The sequence below is a fragment of the Podarcis liolepis genome, assembly GCF_965112155.1.
Source record: "Podarcis liolepis genome assembly, chromosome: 6".
Taxonomy (NCBI): domain Eukaryota; kingdom Metazoa; phylum Chordata; class Lepidosauria; order Squamata; family Lacertidae; genus Podarcis; species Podarcis liolepis.
Genome location: NC_139559.1, coordinates 77,032,559 through 77,051,519, shown reverse-complemented (window position 1 = coordinate 77,051,519; position 18,961 = coordinate 77,032,559). Strand labels below are relative to the sequence as shown.

Genomic DNA, 18,961 nt, shown 5'->3' with positions numbered 1-18,961 from the left:
GAGAATGAGCCAGAATGAGCCTCACACTCATGCACCCTCCTTTTGTGTCACTGCAAGAATATCAGAAGCTTTCACTTCTGCTTTTTATTAACCACAGTTTAGCCTTATTCTGAAACAACTGTGGTTAATTTATTTTTATTTTTATTTTATTTTTAAAAATCAGCTTAATAGCCTATAGTTCAAAATTGGGTTGTTTCAACAAACCATTGTTGTGATAAATCAAGGTTTGATTAATTGCAACAAGCTGTGGTTAAGCAAAAAACGGAAGTGAAAGCTTCTGATCTCCTCCTTGTGGCCATGTCGGAGGAGGGAAGTAAACGGACAAGTTCAAGGCTTTGGTGCAGCTTGTTCTTGTAATAAACTTGAGTTTATGTCCAAACGAAGCCTTTTAGTTTCATTCACACATGCAGGGTCCTATTCAGCAGGATAGGCGCATAGCATCAGAAACTGAGTAAGTTTAATCTCCCACTTTTCCTTCCCCCTATAAATGTCAGTCATGGGAGAGAATAAAGGGGCATATTTGCAGTCACAGCTAAGGTGGGAACTAAAGCTGGTGGTGACCCAATTTCTTGCAAGGAGTATGCTTTTGTTCTTCCCTAACAGTCTTGCCAACCCATTCACTTTGGTTCACAGAACATTCTGGAAGGGGGAAGACAATGAGACTATACCTTCCCTGCCCAACTGCCCAAGCCAAACTAAAATGACCAACTTACTTTAGCCCCAAGACATTCACTTTGTTCAGGGATAAGGAAGATATGCTTTAACAGCAAATGGCACAAAGGCCAATTTTGTGATTCCTGATTTCTACTATTCTGCTATTTAAGTATACAATGGTATATGAAAACCTGAAGGATGTAGTTAGGGGCATTAAGGCTGCAGTCTTATGCACGCTTACCTGGGAGTAATGTGAGTGCTTCTGGTGCACGAAAAAAAATAATATATCTTAAATATGTCGGGCAGCGTATTAATGCTCTTTGGTTCCACAAGAGCAAAAGGAAAGGTACACTACATAAAATACCATCTCATTAAAGAAAGACTGCTTATTAAGTGGTACTGCCTTACCCGTTTCTCCCTTTTAAACTGAGAAGCAAAAAAACTAAGCAAGGCATTGATTATTCTTCTGTGATTTCATGGTAAGCAACCTGCAAGTTCAACTTTCTGATATGCATTATTGGGGGGGGGGGTTTAATTCAGCCATCTACATAGCTGTCTCCCTTGACAAGAAGCACCGACAAACCCAAGGGGAGCAGAAAATCAGCATTCTCCCCCTGACTCAGCTGAAGGCACAATGGCTGCAACCCAAGTTGCAGCCTCACGTGATACAGCCATTCAGGTCCCGTTTTTGTACATAGCCTCTGGCTAAGAAAGAAAAGCCATGAACTACAAATGTGGCATGTGAAAGGGGGGGGGGGAATGCTAGAAAGCTTCCCTAGATTTTAGAAGTACTGTGGGAGAAAGACAAACACAGTTATCAGGTTTAAGGACATTAACCATGTGTTGAAACAGTCCAACAACTTTGTGTACCAACACTTTACAAAGAAACAAACTGCACGGCTGTGCATTTTCTACAAAGTCTTTTTCAGTTCTGTATGAAGCACAGTATTGAAGACTGAGAATAGGAAGCATTTACCTATTTCAATTGCTCTTAGGCTGACTCACAGAATAGACTGGAATTGGTCAATCTGTGCCACAAGTGGACGAGGAAGTAGTTAAGTGGTGACACTCCTGGACTCCAGAATGAGTACAGTCATACCTCGGGTTGAATATGCTTCAGGATGAGTGCGTTCAAGTTGCGCTCCGCAGCAACCCGGAAGTAACGGAGCGTGTTACTTCCGGGTTTCGCCGCTTGCGCATGCGCAGACGCTCATAATGCCGTCATGCGCAGAAGCAGCAAAAAGCGACATGCGAGTGTGCAGACGTGCCGTTGCTAGTTACGTTTGCTTCTAGATACGAACAAGGCTCCTGAACGGATCCCGTTCGCATCTAGAGGTACCACTGTATCCACAGGCCTGGCTTCTGCCTATCTGAACCACTTTCTGCTTCTTAGCTCAGCAGACTGGAGGAAAAACCCAGAGAAGCATGGGCAAAACAGAGTCTCCCGCTGTTTTTGAACAGCTCCCATCATCTCTGATCACTGGTCCTGCTAGCTAGGGATGATGGAAGTTGTAGTCCAAAAAAAAGCTGCCGACCCAAGTTTGGGGAAACACTGGGGAAAGAAGGCACAATGGGCTTTTACGATTGTGACGAGCTGAAGTTACTTTGTTGAAACTTTCAGAGTTGTAGCCAACTCAGTTCCTTCCAAAGCAGACCCATTGAAAGGAATGAACCTATTAGTTGTGCCCATTAACTTCCATGAGTGTGTAGGACTAGCATTCGATACAATCCTGAATTCTCAAGGTTACGTTAACAGTTTGCTACTAATTGACTCTGGATAATGGAATAAAAACTGAAATATGCTCTCATTTCATATTAAAAGTTTCCACCCCTTTCTATTTTGCAGCACCGTTTGGATCTGTATCAAACCGGAAAGTTACTCAAGCAAAACGGTTTCAAAAACAAGAAGGAATGTTGTTCCCAAAGCCTTGACTCCTCCACATAGGCAGAAGAGTGGAAGAAAGAGAAATGGAAGTGATGCAGAAATAATCCTCTCCTCCTTTCCTGTGTTAGAAAGCAGTATCAGCGAGTATTCCATATCCAGACTACAGGTGGGGGAAATCACCCAGCAGCAATATCAAATTTCTAGGGGAAAGCTGTACATGCCAGGACAGAGGGCATACTTTGGCCAAGGGTGTATACCCTCCATATTCATTCAAAATAATAATGTAAGAATTCAGCAAATAATGTTGGTGTGTTCACAACACTACATTAATTAGATAAAAACCAAACTTTAAAAAAAAAAAAAATAAAGCAGAAATATTTTAATTGACCAAGCTAGCAATAAAATTAGTTGAAATTAGAATTCTTTCCCATAAAATACTAACTTTGGGATGGGTGGGTGTCACAGCAGATCATATGGATTTGTGCCTGAAATTGCTTAAGAATAATTCTGATAAAAACAACTTAAAGACAGCAACTTGGCTTATGAATTTCCTTTCCTTTATTGTCATTATTTTTCACATATGTATGCACAAGCTATAATTGAGTGAATTGCTCAGCTAGCCACAAATCCTTGGCATTAGAAAGCAGCCAGAAGAAAATACTTGGCCATCTGTTTCTTATACTGTAAAATCCCCTGAATTTATTCCACCATATCCAGATGCTTTTCACAAAGTAAAAAAAAAAAAATCTCTAACAAAGCCTCATGAACTGATCTTCCTTCATCATGGCAAATTCTGGTTAACGGAATGGATTGCGCTATTTATGTCAATAGATTCATATTCTTCTAATCTGGATAGCGAAAGACATTCAGGGTTGTGTCTAATGGTGACTTTGGACTTGCACAGGGGCTTCCAATAGCACAAGACACATCAGTTTTGCCAATTCCTGCTACTCATTGCGCCCTCTGTTCCCAAGGTTTTCCACAACCCTGAAAACAACCTATCTTAATACATCTTCCTCATTTGGCTAGTATCTATGAATATTATAGTTAACCTCATATTCTGGATCTTTCAGAGATTGTGTAGATAAACCAAGTTGTACTTTTTTATTTGATTTGATTTAATACTTGTATTCTGCTTTTCCAGCAACAGAGCTCAAAGCAGCTCACAATACTCACATATAAAAATCAACAAAGACTGCAATAGCTATAATATCAAACACAATAATATATAAATAAAGCAAACAACAGGAATAAATTCATCAAAACAATTAGTAGAATTCAAGAAAATCCTAGTAACTTAGTATTGCCAGGATACTTCCCCCAGAGAAACACCACGAGAAGTTACAGGAGGGTGGGGGTGGAATCTTATCTAGGATGGTTTTCAATTTTATCTGCTAGGAATTAGGCTAGGCTAAGAGACTGAGTTTCATTCAGTCAAGAATAAGCAGGAATTTGAACCCAGAACCACCTGAGCTGAAGTACAGAACTCTGTGTACTACACTAGCATTCTGGCAGCATGTTGTTTCACAGGCTTGTGCTACTTAAAACCCTGAAATTCTAATACTTACGACAACCAGAATTCTTTTTTATTTAAATAAAAGATGTCCAATCAAAACAAAAATTACCCCTTCACAATAAGGAGGCAAAAAACTGTGCAATGTTTAAAAGGCAGCTTTTAAAATGCCACAGAAACCAGGGTCGTTCTTTTAAGAACATGTATCATATAAAGTTCCAGAAATGCTACATGGTGAACAGCTTTGCAACTACGGGTTTCTCTTCTGTAATTTAATAAAATGCTTATAGAAGTATCTTGCTAAGACTACAACTAATGAAATACTTCTTAAAACACCAGGAGATTCCATTTATTAAGTCCCTCGCCTCCCACAATGGCTTTCAACAATAAAGGCACATTGAATGCACTGTGTGGCTTCCAAAAAGCTGCTCTGGTTGCTGTATTATTTTTTCCAATTGTTTTTAGCCGTTATGCTGCAATGAAGCTTTTAAAAAGAAGTTTTATAAGGCCACAGAAGCCATTATAAAGGCCAGGAAGTGACGCCTCCTTACTTATTAGAATTAGAGTGTACGATGAGCACCATGTGGTCCTATTTCAAAGGGGTTTCAAGAAGAGGAGATATTCTCCAGATTTTAATTAAACCAGCGGTTCTGAAACTGTGTTTTAGGGACCCTGGAGTTCCTTGGGAGGCTTAACCGGGATTTCTCAAGATCAGTAATTTTGGACGAATATCCCTAAAAACAAAACTTGTTCCTCATCATCTTAAATGACACACAAGCACAGAATCACCTTAAGCATTTCAGATATTGCAGTTGCCTTGACGTATTATTTACTCAGGTTTCCCACGCCCACAGAGCTCCTGATTTCCCACTTTCTACCAGCTTCTTGGGCGCCATGATCACTGCAGATGGTGACAGCAGTCACAAAATTAAAAGACGCCTGCTTCTTGGGAGAAAAGCAATGACAAACCTAGACAGCATCTTAAAAAGCAGAGACATCACCTTGCCAACAAAGGTCCGTATAGTAAAAGCTATGGTTTTCCCAGTAGTGATGTATGGAAGTGAGAGCTGGACCATAAAGAAGGCTGATCGCCGAAGAATTGATGCTTTTGAATTATGGTGCTGGAGGAGACTCTTGAGAGTCCCATGGACTGCAAGAAGATCAAACCTATCCATTCTTAAGAAAATCAGCCCTGACTGCTCACTGGAAGGACAGATCCTGAAGCTGAGGCTCCAATACTTTGGCCACCTCATGAGAAGAGAAGACTCCCTGGAAAAGACCCTGATGTTGGGAAAGATGGAGGGCACAAGGAGAAGGGGACGACAGAGGACGAGATGGTTGGATAGTGTTCTCAAAGCTACCAGCATGAGTCTGACCAAACTGCGGGAGGCAGTGGAAGACAGACGTGCCTGGTGTGCTCTGGTCCATGGGGTCACGAAGAGTCGGATACGACTAAACGACTAAGCAACAGCACCAGCTTCAATAGGAAGAGGACACTGCTCTTCGGGATTTTACTTGAGACTTCAGCAAGGAGTGCCTTACTATCAACAAGAGTTTTGCCACTGATTTTAGCAGACACAGGGCAAGTTCATATTGCTTGGGCTCTGCTGAGCAGCCAACCCAGATGCCAGTTTTGATAGCTGCTGGGTGTGCGAGTGTGTTTGCGCACGCACAGCCTTTTGGAAAAAGTTAACAGCGGGATCAGTTCCAGAGAAAGCCAAGTGTGTCGTAATGCAAGGAAGCCCTCCCCCCCCCCACATCAACTGCAGTTCAATGAACAAAATAATCCCTTTCTCCACTTCTCAAAGGGGCGTAGCTAGGAAAAGAACATTTATTTGCTCTGCTCCACTGATGAGAGAAAAAGACTTTCCAAACTTCATAATGAAAACTCGCATGCCTGAGCAACTAGGGAAGAGTGACCTCCTGCTAATTTTATGTAGTTCTTGAATGCAAGTAGCTGGTGAATACTGTTGAATCACCGTTGAATACTGCTGTTGAATAACCGTGAGCTGATGCAGCATAGTGGCCATGGACAGGCAGAGAAATAACCCTTTCCTTTTCTCTTAGCCACAGGTAAAGGTTTTAATGTTCCCTTTCATTGCCTATTATGCATGAGAATTTCCACCCACCTTTCATTTTTTTGAATTAATCACTATGTAAGGGTTATTAAGATAGTGAAGCACTTTGAACACTTGAAGTGTACTACAGAAAGGCTAATTAGCATTATCCTCATCATTATCATCACTGGATGTTTGGATGCTTGACTGATGAAAGGAAAGTGATTAACTAAGACAAAGAGGACCAGCAAGGAGATATTACATCACCAAAGACCATTTTCTGATGCCTCACTGCCAACATCTACAAAAACAAAAGCCCTCTTTCCCCCACAATTTTCTGTCCTTGGGTTGTGCATGGGGAAATAATTCTACAGGAGGAGGAACAGGATTTAAGGTATGGTCACAGGGCCAAGTAGGGATGTGGGTGGCGCTGTGGGTTAAACCACAGAGCCTAGGACTTGCCAATCTGAAGCCACATGACCCGGAATCTGTACGCTGGCTCCCTCGGCCAGTAAAGCGAGATGAGCACCGCAACCCCAGAGTCAGCCACGACTGGACCTAATGGTCAGGGGTCCCTTTATCCTTTACCCACAGAGCCAGGTATCACCATCCAAACATCTCCTTAATAAAACAAGGCTCCCAGTAAGGGTGGGCTCAAACCACCAACCTTCTCGTTAACAGCCAGACGAACTGACCTATTGCTTTTCATTACCAAGTATCCAGAGGCCTAACCTACCTCACAGGGTTCCTTGGAAGATCAAAGGTGGGCATATGATGATGTTGAATGCATTGAAGCAAATAAAACCATTGCAAGTGATCTATTGATTATCCCATAGGGTTTGTGCAGCAAAGGCAAAACGCTGTTTGTTCTGCCCATGCTGTTGCCCTTCTCCCCCCCCCCCAAGTTTTTATTTATACTTTTCAAATTTATACATTTCATTAATTGTACAATCATTTCATCATTTCAAGGTTTGACTTCCTTAAGCCGTTGCCCTTTCTTGTTGCGAGCCGCTTTGTGATTCGTGAGAGGGAAAAGAGGCGGGAATGGGTTTTTGTGTGTGTATAATATTATAATATTATATTATAGGAATATAATGAGTGTCATCAACAAAGCACACGAGGGGGTGGCTTATGTTATGTTATAATGTTATAATATGTTATATTGTATTACATTAAAGGTAAAGGTAAAGGTACCCCTGCCCGTACGGGCCAGTCTTGCCAGACTCTAGGGTTGTGTGCTCATCTCACTCTAGAGGCCGGGAGCCAGCGCTGTCCGCAGACACTTCTGGGTCACGTGGCCAGCGTGACGAAGCTGCATCTGGCGAGCCAGCGCAGCACACGGAACGCCGTTTACCTTCCCGCTGGTAAGCGGTCCCTATTTATCTACTTGCACCCGAAGGTGCTTTCGAACAGCTAGGTTGGCAGGCGCTGGGACCGAATGACGGGAGCGCACCCCGCCGCGGGGATTTGAACCGCCGACCATGCGATCGGCAAGTCCTAGTCGCTGAGATTTTACCCACAGCGCCACCCGCTTCCCGCATTGTATTACATTATATCATATTATATTTATTATATGTTATTATTAAAGGAATATAATGAGTGTCATCAACAAAGCGCACGAGGGGACGGCTTATGTTATGTTATATTGTATTGTATTATATCATATAATATTTATTATATTTTATTATTATAGGAATATAATGAGTGTAATCAACAAAGCGCACAAAGGGGCGGGTTACGTTATGTTATATTGTATTATATCATATAATATTTATTATATTTTATTATTATAGGAATATAATGAGTGTTATTAGCAAAGCGAGCGAGGGGGTGGCTTACGTTATGGTATAATATGGTATATTGTATTATATTATATAATATTTATAATAATAATAATATAATGAGTGTTATTAGCAAAGCGGGCGAGGGGGTGGCTTATGTTATGTTATAATATGTCATATTATATTATGACAGGAATGTAGTGAGTGTGATCCACCAAGCGAGCGAGGGGGCGGCCTGCGCACTTACCCAGCCCCAGCATGGGGATCTCTAGGCCGTTGGCGAGGCGGGCCGAGGGCCCCGCGAGCGCCTTCCCGGCCGCCCACGCGCTCATGGCGAGCCGCTCCCACCTCAGCGGCCCAGGCGCCATCCGCGCGCCGCCGCCGCCTCCTCCTTCATCGCCTCCTCCCCCCACAACGAGGCGCTCCTCGTTCTGTCTCTCGGCTCCGGCCGCCGCGAAACTGTCGCGAAGCCGCTCGCTTTACGGCAAAGCGGCGGGGATGCCCGGAAGAGGCAGCGGCGGCTTGAGAAGCGCTCCGCTGGCGGCGCACGTGTGAGTCCGAGCGGGGAGGCGGGAGCAGGCGGGGGGGCGGGGGGAGTGATGGGACTCTCCGGCCAATAGCAGGAGCCGCAGCAGCCGATCCTAAGCGAGCCCTGCTTTGCATATTGGCGCGTGTACAGGTGTGCGTGATGGTGGTGGTGGGGTTTCCCACGTAAGCCTGCAGTCCCGTGTCCTGGCCGAAGTTGCCACCTTAAGGGTTATCCCGCATCCCAGTGTATGTCTTGTATTGGTACGGTGTCGTGCTGCGTTTGGGGCTGGGGGGGCTATTGGGTGGTTGTTTTTATTTTTATTGTGTATTTTGTGGTTTTATATCTTGATTTTATAATGTGAACCGCCCTGAGACCCCCGGGTATCAAAGGTAAAGGGGCCCCTTGACCATTTAGGTCCAGTTGCAGACGACTCTGGGGTTGCGGCGCTCATCTCGCTTTACTAGCTGAGTGAGCCGGCGTACAGCTTCCGGGTCATGTGGCCCGCATGGCTAAGCTGCTTCTGGCGAACCAGAGCAGCACATGGAAACGCCGTTTACCTTCCCGCTGGAGGGGTACCTATTGATCTACTTGCACTTTGACGTGCTTTCGAACTGCTAGGTTGGCAGGAGCAGAGACCGAGCAATGGGAGCGCACCCCGTTGCGGGGATTCAAACCGCCGACCTTCTGACAGGCAAGTCCTAGGCTCTGTGGTTTAACCCACAGCGCCACCCACGTCCCTTACCCCCGGGTATAGGACAGTATAAAAATTCAATAAATAATCATCATCAATATAGTCTTGTGCTGTCTTTCCCTTTCGCTGAGATTCCCACACCGCAGGGAGGGTTGGACTAAATGACCCTTGGCTCCCTTTCCATCTCTGCGAACCTGTGATTTGGGGCTTTCCAAAGATGTGCATTTGAAAGGGTCATGTGTGAAAGGTCTACCAATCCATTTCTGATCCCAATTCTTAGTGCTGGTTTAACCAAAATGCATCATATGGACCCCAGTATCCATCTCCTGACTCAAACATACCCATCACCTGAGACCCTTTATCCAGGTGCTTCTCTGAGAGGTTTGGAAGATGGCAACAAAGGACAGGGCCTTTTCGGTTGTAGCTTCGCATCTGTGAAACACTGATAGCAACATTCTTTCGGCGCCAGGTTAAAACCTACCTCTTCTCCCATGCTTTTGTAGGAATATGACTACCGTGCTTACTGGTGTTTCTGTGCTATATATAATTTTAGAGGAGGGGTATTGTTGCTTTATTGCAAAACTTGATGATTTCTTAATTGTTATATAACCCACCTAGAGATGTTTTGCACTGGGTGACAAATAAATAGTAGCCATATATTACTTTCTTTTACTGCTTATGGAAACCTGTAATTCTAGAAATAAATTTTGCTGGGGAAAAACCTTATTTGTTTATTTATTGTTGTTGTTGTTAATTGAATGTATATACCACCCTATACCCGGAGGTCTCAAGACAGTTCACAGAACAAAGGGCAGTTCACAGAACAAAATTATTTACAGTGTTCCATTAACTAACAACGATGTACAGAATTTCTGATTGCTTTTTTGTTCTTTTTTCAACTTTTTGGCAGGTTGCAAAGCCCTCCACCCTGGAATTGGTGTCTATTCTTTTCCATTCCTTAAATTTAATAATAATAATAATAATGCTTTACCTGATTGGACTTGGACTTGGAGATGCCAAAGATATTACAGTTAAAGGCCTGGAGGTAATAAAGCAGTGTAGCCGAGTGTACCTGGAAGCCTACACGTCGATCCTCACTGTTGGAAAGGAAGCACTGGTATGTAGATGCACCCTAAGTTCTTTGGAGGGAAGGTGGGATACAACTCTGGGTGAAATAATACCAAATAATACCCCCTTTCTTTTCCCCCTAGGAGGAGTTTTATGGCAAAGAACTGATTCTCGCCGACAGAGAAACTGTAGAACAAGAAGCAGATACAATCCTGAAGGGTGCACATCAATGTGACGTGGCTTTTCTTGTAGTTGGAGATCCTTTTGGGTAAGGGGAGGCAACACCTCTAAATATTCCTGTTACCAATGCCATGTTAAATCTTAACCCAGCGGTTCTCAACCTGTGGGTCCCCAGATGTTGTTGGACTACAACTCCCATCACCCCTGAGCTCTGGCCTTGCTAGCTAGGGGTGATGGGAGTTGTAGTTCAACAACATCTGGGGAACCACAGGTTGAGAAAGGCTGCCTTAACCTCTGCTTGGCTTATGTGGCAGGGACTGACTTTCAAACATGTTGGCTATGAGCCCACCCAGGGTTTTGGAGAAGCAGCTATGCTTCTTTTGAATATAAAAAACTGGCTGCCAACATCAAGGGTGGGCAGAAAGGTATATTGGGACCTACTGACTGATCTTTGGGGTTTTTGCAGTGGATCAGCAAGGGTTTCGGACTCTGAATTGGTCTAACAATTATATTACTGCCATGCTCTGTACATGGGGCTGCCTTTGAAAACCGTTTGGAAACTGCAGCTGATGCAGAACTCAGCAGCCAGGTTGCTGACCAGAGCAAGACAGTTTGAGCTTATAACAATAGTTGAGGCATGGCTTCACTGGCTGCCAATTAGTTTCTGGGCTCAATTCAAAGTGCTGGTTTTGACCTATAAAGCTTTATACAACTCAGGACCCCAATACCTCAACAACCACCTCTGTCTAGGACCTTTGTCACTTGCAAGGGAGGTGCAGAGGTTAACGTGACAGGAGAACAGGCCTTTTCAGTGGTGGCTCCCCCATTGTGGAATTCCTTCCCCAGAGAACCATGCCTGGTACCATCATTAGCAACTTTTAGGTGGCAGGCCAAAGTGTTTCTTTTTACCCAGGCTTTAGAGGGTATTATGTTTACAGTGGTACCTCAGGTTAAGTACTTAATTCGTTCCGGAGGTCTGTACTTAACCTGAAACTGTTCTTAACCTGAAGCACCACTTTAGCTAATGGGGCCTCCTGCTGCTGCTGTGCCGCCGGAGCCCGATTTCTGTTCTTATCCTGAAGCAAAGTTCTTAACCTGAAGCACTATTTCTGGGTTAGCGGAGTGTGTAACCTGAAGCGTATGTAACCTGAAGCGTATGTAACCCGAGGTACCACTGTACTTGTAGCCTCTTACCTATTTTTAGTGAGGTGAGTTGTATTAGACCTGCCTTTTTATATATGCTATGATGTTTTTTTGGATTTGCTGTTATATTATTTCGTTAGGCGCTTTGGGTTACTTTCTGGGTTGTTTTTTTAAAAGTTACAAATGTTGTTATTGTTGTTGTTTAGTCGTATCCAACTCTTCGTGACCCCATGGACCAGAGCACGCCAGGCACTCCTGACTTCCACTGCCTCCCACAGCTTGGTCACACTCATGTTCGTAGCTTCGAGAACACTATCCAACCATCTCGTCCTCTGTCGTCCCCTTCTCCTTGTGCCCTCCATCTTTCCCAACATCAGGGTCTTTTCCAGGGATCTTCTCTTCTCATGAGGTGGCCAAAGTATTGGAGCCTCAGCTTCAGGATCTGTCCTTCCAGTGAGCACTCAGGGCTGATTTCCTTCAGAATGGATAGGTTTGATCTTCTTGCAGCCCATGGGACTCTCAAGAGTCTCCTCCAGCACCATAATGCAAAAGCATCAATTCTTCAGCGATCAGCCTTCTTTATGGTCCAGCTCTCACTTCCATACATCACTACTGGGAAAACCATAGCTTTAACAATACAGACCTTTGTCGGCAAGGTGAATAAGTGTAGTAATAACAGCAACAATGACAGCAGCTAAAAAACCTGCCACATTCTAACTGAGATTACTTTAAAAAGTATGGTCAGGGGGAAGAAGGGTTTGACAGGGTTTGCAAACATGCTTCTGGTCCCGATCACAAATTCCTCAGAGCCTCCCTTAAATCTTCGCATCATAGAATTGTAGAGGTGGAAGGGACCCAAGGGTCATCTAGCTCAACCCCATGCAGTGCAGGAATCTCATCCATGACAGGTGGCCATCCATCTACCCATCCATTCGAGCTACTTTTTTGCTCCTGGCTCCAGGTGGTGGACTTCAGAGCTCTAGCTGAAAAAAACAAAAACCCAAATTAGGTCCCACAAGCCTGAACTCTGCCCATCCCAAGCCTATACAACTGAAATTAACGCTTACATTAGGTCTGCAATGAACATCGGCACCAGGTAAAAGCAACATCTTGGCGCAAACATCCCATAGACTTGCACGCTCCTCCTCCCACCTCTCGCTCAAGTTTCTGCCTCTCTCCCACAGTTGCTGTAAGCATGCTGTAACCGCGCATTCACACTGGCTCTCACCCGAATTTGAAACCAGGGTTTGAAAGTGCATTTTCGACCTTTGGTTCCGAGTGAATCCAGTGAGTGTTGACCCTTGTCTGTGCCAAGCCACAGAAGGGGAGGAGCGAGGTCATGTTAAACCAGGGTTGCTGTCTTATTGTGGATTATTCTTCACGTGCAACGGGCTGGTGCATGCTAACCAGTGTTAGAAACTCAGATATATAAGCTAGGCGCCAAATGGCTCATTAAACCAGGGTTACAGTCACCAAAACAGAATGCCTGGCTGCCATTTTTGGGTCAGATGGCTCAAAAGCGGTATGTTTCAATGCAACTTTTTGGTTCCTGAAATACATTTTGATTTGTGCAGATCCCCAGGCATGCACCTCCAGATGGTGGAGACGTCAGACACCGTTCTGGCACCCGGGCAACTTCCCTTGGTCGCAAGTAGCAGATAGCCAGGTGCAAAATGCGCCTGGCAAATTTCAAGCACTGGAGAGGATGCTAGCTAGCCATGGTTCACCCCTGGTTTCCTAGCTATGGTTAGTAGATCAGGAATCTCCCGTCTGCCAAAATACGGAGCACATCTTTCGAGTGAACAGAAGGCCTGTATTCCTATATAAACTGTCCCATCAATAATGAGGTGGCAGCCCTAAAATCTGTGGCAATTGTCCCAAAAGCAATTCGACTGGATTTCCCCCTGCATGGCTTTTCTTATTTGTTGCCCGAGATGCTCAATTATACTTGTTTGAAAGTCGGTTTCGGTTCAGTTACGTTTTGCAGCTCTGAGCCATGTGTTTGCTTTTGGTGCTGCGATGTTCCTCACACACTTCTAATGTATACTGCGGACATCTGGGTTGTGGCAAAGGCCTTATCGGTTTGGTCTATTAAGCCTCTTAAGTTCTGTTTTCCTATTCCCCCTGGAAGCCACAGCCCTTTCTGTTGCAAGGAGGCCCTAGCTAGTCAAGCATCATCAATCTGTAATGTCAAGCCATACAGGAGACAAGCTTTTTGTCTCCAGCTGGTGATTCAAAATTAATATTGCCATGTTAGCCGCGGGGGGCGGAGGGGGCTGGGAAAATGTAATCACTGTGCACATCATGCGAGGGCACCCTCCTTATAAAGAAATGTATGTGTCAAGCAGGGGGGGGGTGTAATTAATGTAAATATACCTCTAGGGAATATTAGGATACCATTTTCCTCCTCCCCTCTTTTCTAATTGAGCTGGTACTTAACGGCAGATGATGCCAGGCTGAGAGACTAAAGTCATTACGCCATTCATGGAAGTAACAGTGTGATTAAAATTTTGCGCCTTTGTACTGCTGCAGCAAAAATATTCTTTGCGTGTCAGCCCAGTGCTCAGAGATGATGATGATGATCATTACTGAATTTATATACCGCCCTATACCTGGAGTCTCAGGGCGGTTCACAGAATAAAATTAAGATATAAAACCACAAAATACCTAATAAAAATGAAAACAACAACCCGATAGCCCCCCCAAAAAAAACACATTTTAAAAGGACATAGGATGTCAATCAAATCAACCAAAGGCCTGGTTAAAAAGGAACGTTTTTGCCTGGCACCTAAAGGTGTATAATGAAGGCGCCAGGCGAACTTCCCTGGGGAGAGCATTCCACAGACGGGGAGCCACTGCAGAGAAGGCCTGTTCTCGTGTTGCCACCCTCAAGGAGGAGGCACATGAAGAAGGGCCTCAGAAGATGATCTCAGGGTCTGGGTAGGTTCATATGGAAAGAGGCAAATCCTTGAAGTATTGCAGTCCTGAGCAGTCCTGGGAGTTGTAGTTCAAGAACATCTGGGAGCCGAAGTTTGAGAAAGGCTGCCATACAAGAATAAATCTATTGAAAGCTCCTTGTGCTAAGCAATCACGGTATCCATTGTATTTGATCAACAGTTATAATCAACAGGAAAGTACTCTTGTTCAAAGGCCTAAAAGGACAGAAATAGTTTGAGCTGTCGCCAGAACCTTTGCTGTCTGATTTCAGAGAAACCCCTATTCCTAGCTCAAGTATAACACTAAAGATGGTTCAACTATTAGGGGTTCCCTGGCTAATCATAGAATTGTAGAGTTGGAAGTGATGCCAGGCTTCATCTATTCCAACCCCCTGCAACGCAGGAATCTCAGCTAAAGCATCCTTGACAATTGTGGCTCAGGGGAAGGATAGTAGCAGGGTTTTTCACTTTGTCTGTCTCCATGCTGGCACTGTGGGTTAAACCACAGAGCCTAGGACTTGCCGATCAGAAGGCCGGCGGTTCAAATCCCCGCGACAGGGTGAGCTCCCATTGCTCGGCCCCTACTCCTGCCAACCTAGCAGTTCGAAAGCACGTCAAAGTGCAAGTAGATAAATAGGTACTGCTCCGGCGGGAAGGTAAACGGCGTTTCTGTGCACTGCTCTGGTTCGCCAGAAGCGGCTTATTCATGCTGGCCACATGACCTGGAAGTTGTACGCTGGCTCCCTCGGCCAATAAAGCAAGATGAACGCCACAACCCCAGAGTCGGTCACGACTGGACCTAACGGTCAGGGGTCCCTTTACCTTTACCTATGTCAAAATCATCCCCTTGAACTGGGCTTAGTGACAGATAGTCACTGTGCCATCTCTAAGGGTAGCTCCACACAGAACACATTGTGGTGGTGAAGCTGGGATGTTCCTAAGTTTCGGGCTAAACCTTGTCTAGGAAAAGCGATAGCTGGCAGTCGGTATTCTGGGCCACTGGGCCACCAGAGCTTCTGGTGACAAGCTAGAATCAAGAAGTGACCACAGACCTTCTATGGGAAAAGCTGTAAACCCAGTTCCCTTTGTCTAGTGTCAAAAAACTCCAAGTGACACAAAATGTTAGGAAAGGAGCAGGGTTTAGGCAGAGAGAGACTTTCCGGGGCGCTTTTGGAAATTCAGTGCCTGTGGCTGGAAAAGGGCTGCTTAATCATGCTCCCCCACCAGATGCTGTTTCTGTTCCCTGCTCACCTCCATGGAATGAGCAGCACTGAACTAAGACACCTTGGGGAAAAGAGGGCAGCTGAAGCCATTGTTCAGCTTGGCGTTTCTTATTTAAATGCATTTCCACACCCGGCTGCCTAATGCAGTGAACATGATTGATGAATACTTGAGCAGCAACATTTACAAAGTCGGGGCTTTCAGTAATCGTAGATGCTGCAGGAGAGGTTATGCTTTGGCAGCTATCTTTGGGTGGGTCTGCCTTGCATACGTCGCCACCCCACAAAATAGTTCAGATGGGGCAGGCCATATAGATTCAGATGACCCTTTTGAGCAAAAGTGAGGATGGCAATTGGCTTTCAACAGGGGATGCCCATCAATCTGTTCCTTAATTTGCATGCTGTTTGTCCGCTCTAGTACTCTTCCCTTGACTTTGCCCAACCATTTGTTTCTGTACTAAAGAGAGTGGATTTTTTAAAGGAAAAATAAAAAGTTAGACGTCTGTCTGGCATATACAGTACAGATCTAGCACTCCTGAGGGGTGACAATCCATCTTTCCCAAAGTTCTCCTCAATAGCAAATGGGAACGGTTAGAAAACAAAACCCCTTTTGCATACTGGTGGAAGTTTAGAGCATGCATGCAAAGTTTCTCGTTTACAATTGCACAACGGCCCGTTTGCACAGTAATTAAGAAGAGGATGGGAGTTATGCCAGTGCTGCTCTGCGTGCTGATGTTTGCCAGTCAGCAAGATGCTCTGCCGTCTTCTGTGAGAGGCAAAAAAGAAGGGGAGGTCTAACTAGTAGGCAAAACTGCATTATTACAGCGTTATTCAAGTTAAACCGCAAAAAAAGCTGCCTCCTTCACCTTCCACATACATTGCTAAAGTGTCTTCAGTGCAAACTTAGAACCTGCCCCTGCTCTTAACTCATTGTACTTGTGGTCCTGAGCTGTTTAAGGCTTCATAGGTCAAAAAGTGTACAGATTCACCCTCAGGATCTTTGCTTGTTTGTGTATGATGCATTATGTGTCTTTTGCAAAGGATGAAACAGGAGAACCAACCTTGAGGTGCTGAAGAAAGAGGAATGCACTTAATTGCAGAAAATAAAAAGTGTGCTTCTTTTCCTCCAGCACTTTGAGTTCTAGCTATCATCTATCTATCTATCTATCTATCTATCTATCTATCTATCTATCTATCTTTCCTGTGCTTCCTATATGTTTACAGGCACTTATTTATTTGAGTATCTGTGAGAAGTTTGGTAGAAGCAGCACTTTTTTTTCCAGCCAGAACTCACTGGAACTCCGTTACGGCACCTCTCAGGTGGGCGCAATTGCCGTTCTAAGATAACTCACTCATGGTGAGTTCCAGCACCTCTTTTTCAAGAGAAAGAGAACTGGGTAGAAGTACAGTGGTACCTCGGGTTAAGAACTTAATTCGTTCTGGTCCATTCTTAACCTGAAACTGTTCTTAACCTGAGGTACCACTTTAGCTAATGGGGCCTCCTGCTGCTGCTGCGGCGCGATTTCTTGTTCTCATCCTGAAGCAAAGTACAATTTCTTGGGTTAGCAAAGTCTGTAAACTGAAGCGTCTGTAACCTGAAGCATCTGTAACCTAAGGTACCACTGTATTCTTAAACGGCCTCCCCACACATAATAGACACACACACACACAGTGCTCTTCAGATGTTTTGTTGGACTACAACTCCATCCCTGCCCATCATCCCCGCCCATCGGTCAGTACTGGCTGTGGGCTGATAGGAATTTGGGAATCCAAGGAACATTTGGAGGGCACCAGGTTGTGGAAGGCTGTTTTAAGTCAGTGAGGCCCAGTTCAGGCCCTCTGTACACCCCATATAACCCACTTCCTCCTTACTGCAGGGCGACAACACACAGTGACCTCGTCCTCCGGGCCGTGAAGTTGGGAGTGCCCTACAGAGTCATCCACAATGCCTCCATACTCAACGCCGTCGGCTGTTGCGGCCTCCAGGTAACACCTCTCGCGCACGTGGCGTTCCGGCAGCGGGAAACCACAACTCTGTTTACTTCTCCAAACGGGTTTCTGCAGAGCGCGGGCTTGAGGCACGCCTTCCAATCTGTAGGAAACAGCTGTGAGGAGTTGCACGCTTTGTGGCCAGGCTTTCTGTGGCGTTTCCTTTCTCTCTCTCTCCTTTTTTATAAAACAGCATGATGTAACTGAGCTTCTAAGAAGTAAAAGCTTTATGAATGTGGGCAATGCTGTTCTTGACGCCCTGGAAACGGGGTGGATAAATATCAATGGCTTTTAAAAAAAAATAGTCAGATTTTTTAAACTTTAAATCAGATTTTTAAAATACAGTGGTACCCGGGTTACGTTACCTTTGGGTAACGTAATTTCGGGTTGCAAATGCGTCAAACCCGGAAGTGCGGTTTCGCCATGCGCAGAAGCGCTCTTCACACATACGCAGAAGTGCTCTATTGCGCATGCGCAGAAGCGGTGTCTCTGGATACCGACTTTTCAAGGTAAGTACGGACCCCCGGGAGGAATTAAGTTCGTATCCGGAGGGTCCACTGTAAAATGCTTTTGAAGGAAAAATCTTTCTAAAGATATTTTTCTATTTAAGTTACAGTATAGTCCAAAGGCTATTCATCAGGAAATAAGGATTTATTTTGAGTTTTTCACGTGTGTTAAAACTCAGTCTGGTATTGTTTTAACAAAAAATTGTTTAACCACATCAGTTAACAAACATGGATACATATGCCATGATGTTATTATTTAAGTAAATAAATTGTTTAAATTGTTATTAAGGAAATGATTGTTTTTCTCCTTCCAATAAAGTACAGCAGAAAAGTTGTCCAAATATAAACACCTGTCTATGTATTTCTAATAGTATAACCAAATCAGTAATTTTTTATATAACTGTAAAAACTACTCTGACAATTTATTATTCCAAAAATGAAACCTTCATCTGGTTGTAAATATTAAGATCATACCAGAAAGAATGAGTCTTTCTGTAATTATTTTTTATTTAAATCAAGTCTTACCAATTAGTGATTTAAATCACAACTACACTGCCTAGAGTGGGACGCGGGTGGCGCTGTGGGTTAAACCACAGAGCCTAGGACTTGCCGATCAGAAGGTCGGCGGTTCGAATCCCCACAACAGAGTGAGCTCCCGTTGCTCAGTCCCCGCTCCTGCCAACCTAGAAGTTCAAAAGCACGTCAAAGTGCAAGGAGATAAATAGGTACTGCTCTGGCGGGAAGGTAAACGGCGTTTCCATGCGCTGCTCTGGTTCGCCAGAAGCGGCTTAGTCATGCTGGGCCAATAA

The 18,961-nt window shown here is 44.5% G+C and overlaps 2 protein-coding genes across 6 annotated transcripts in view; one reads left to right on the top strand and one right to left on the bottom strand.

Annotated features, from left to right (window-relative positions):
- LOC310710335 (glyoxal reductase-like) overlaps window positions 1–8,296 on the bottom strand; it is a 70,371-nt gene extending 62,075 nt beyond the window's left edge. For 2 of the 4 annotated variants that reach the window (XM_083511233.1, XM_083511232.1), the window contains exon 1: window positions 8,138–8,268. In XM_083511233.1, the coding sequence (XP_083367359.1) occupies window positions 8,138–8,258 (121 nt within the window). In that variant the 5' untranslated portion in view covers window positions 8,259–8,268. Of the gene's footprint in view, window positions 1–8,137 lie in introns of all 4 variants that reach the window. The other 2 variants (XM_083511235.1, XM_083511234.1) reach the window with 2 other exon arrangements.
- Window positions 5,855–18,961, top strand: part of DPH5 (diphthamide biosynthesis 5) — a 29,805-nt gene continuing 16,698 nt past the window's right edge. Inside the window, exons 1-4 of one of the 2 annotated variants that reach the window (XM_083511251.1) lie at window positions 5,855–6,125; window positions 10,021–10,227; window positions 10,322–10,446; window positions 17,535–17,643. In XM_083511251.1, coding sequence (XP_083367377.1) covers window positions 10,093–10,227; window positions 10,322–10,446; window positions 17,535–17,643 — 369 coding nt within the window. In that variant the 5' untranslated portion in view covers window positions 5,855–6,125; window positions 10,021–10,092. Of the gene's footprint in view, window positions 6,126–8,343; window positions 8,442–10,020; window positions 10,228–10,321; window positions 10,447–17,534; window positions 17,644–18,961 lie in introns of those variants that run through there. The other variant, XM_083511252.1, reaches the window with a different exon arrangement.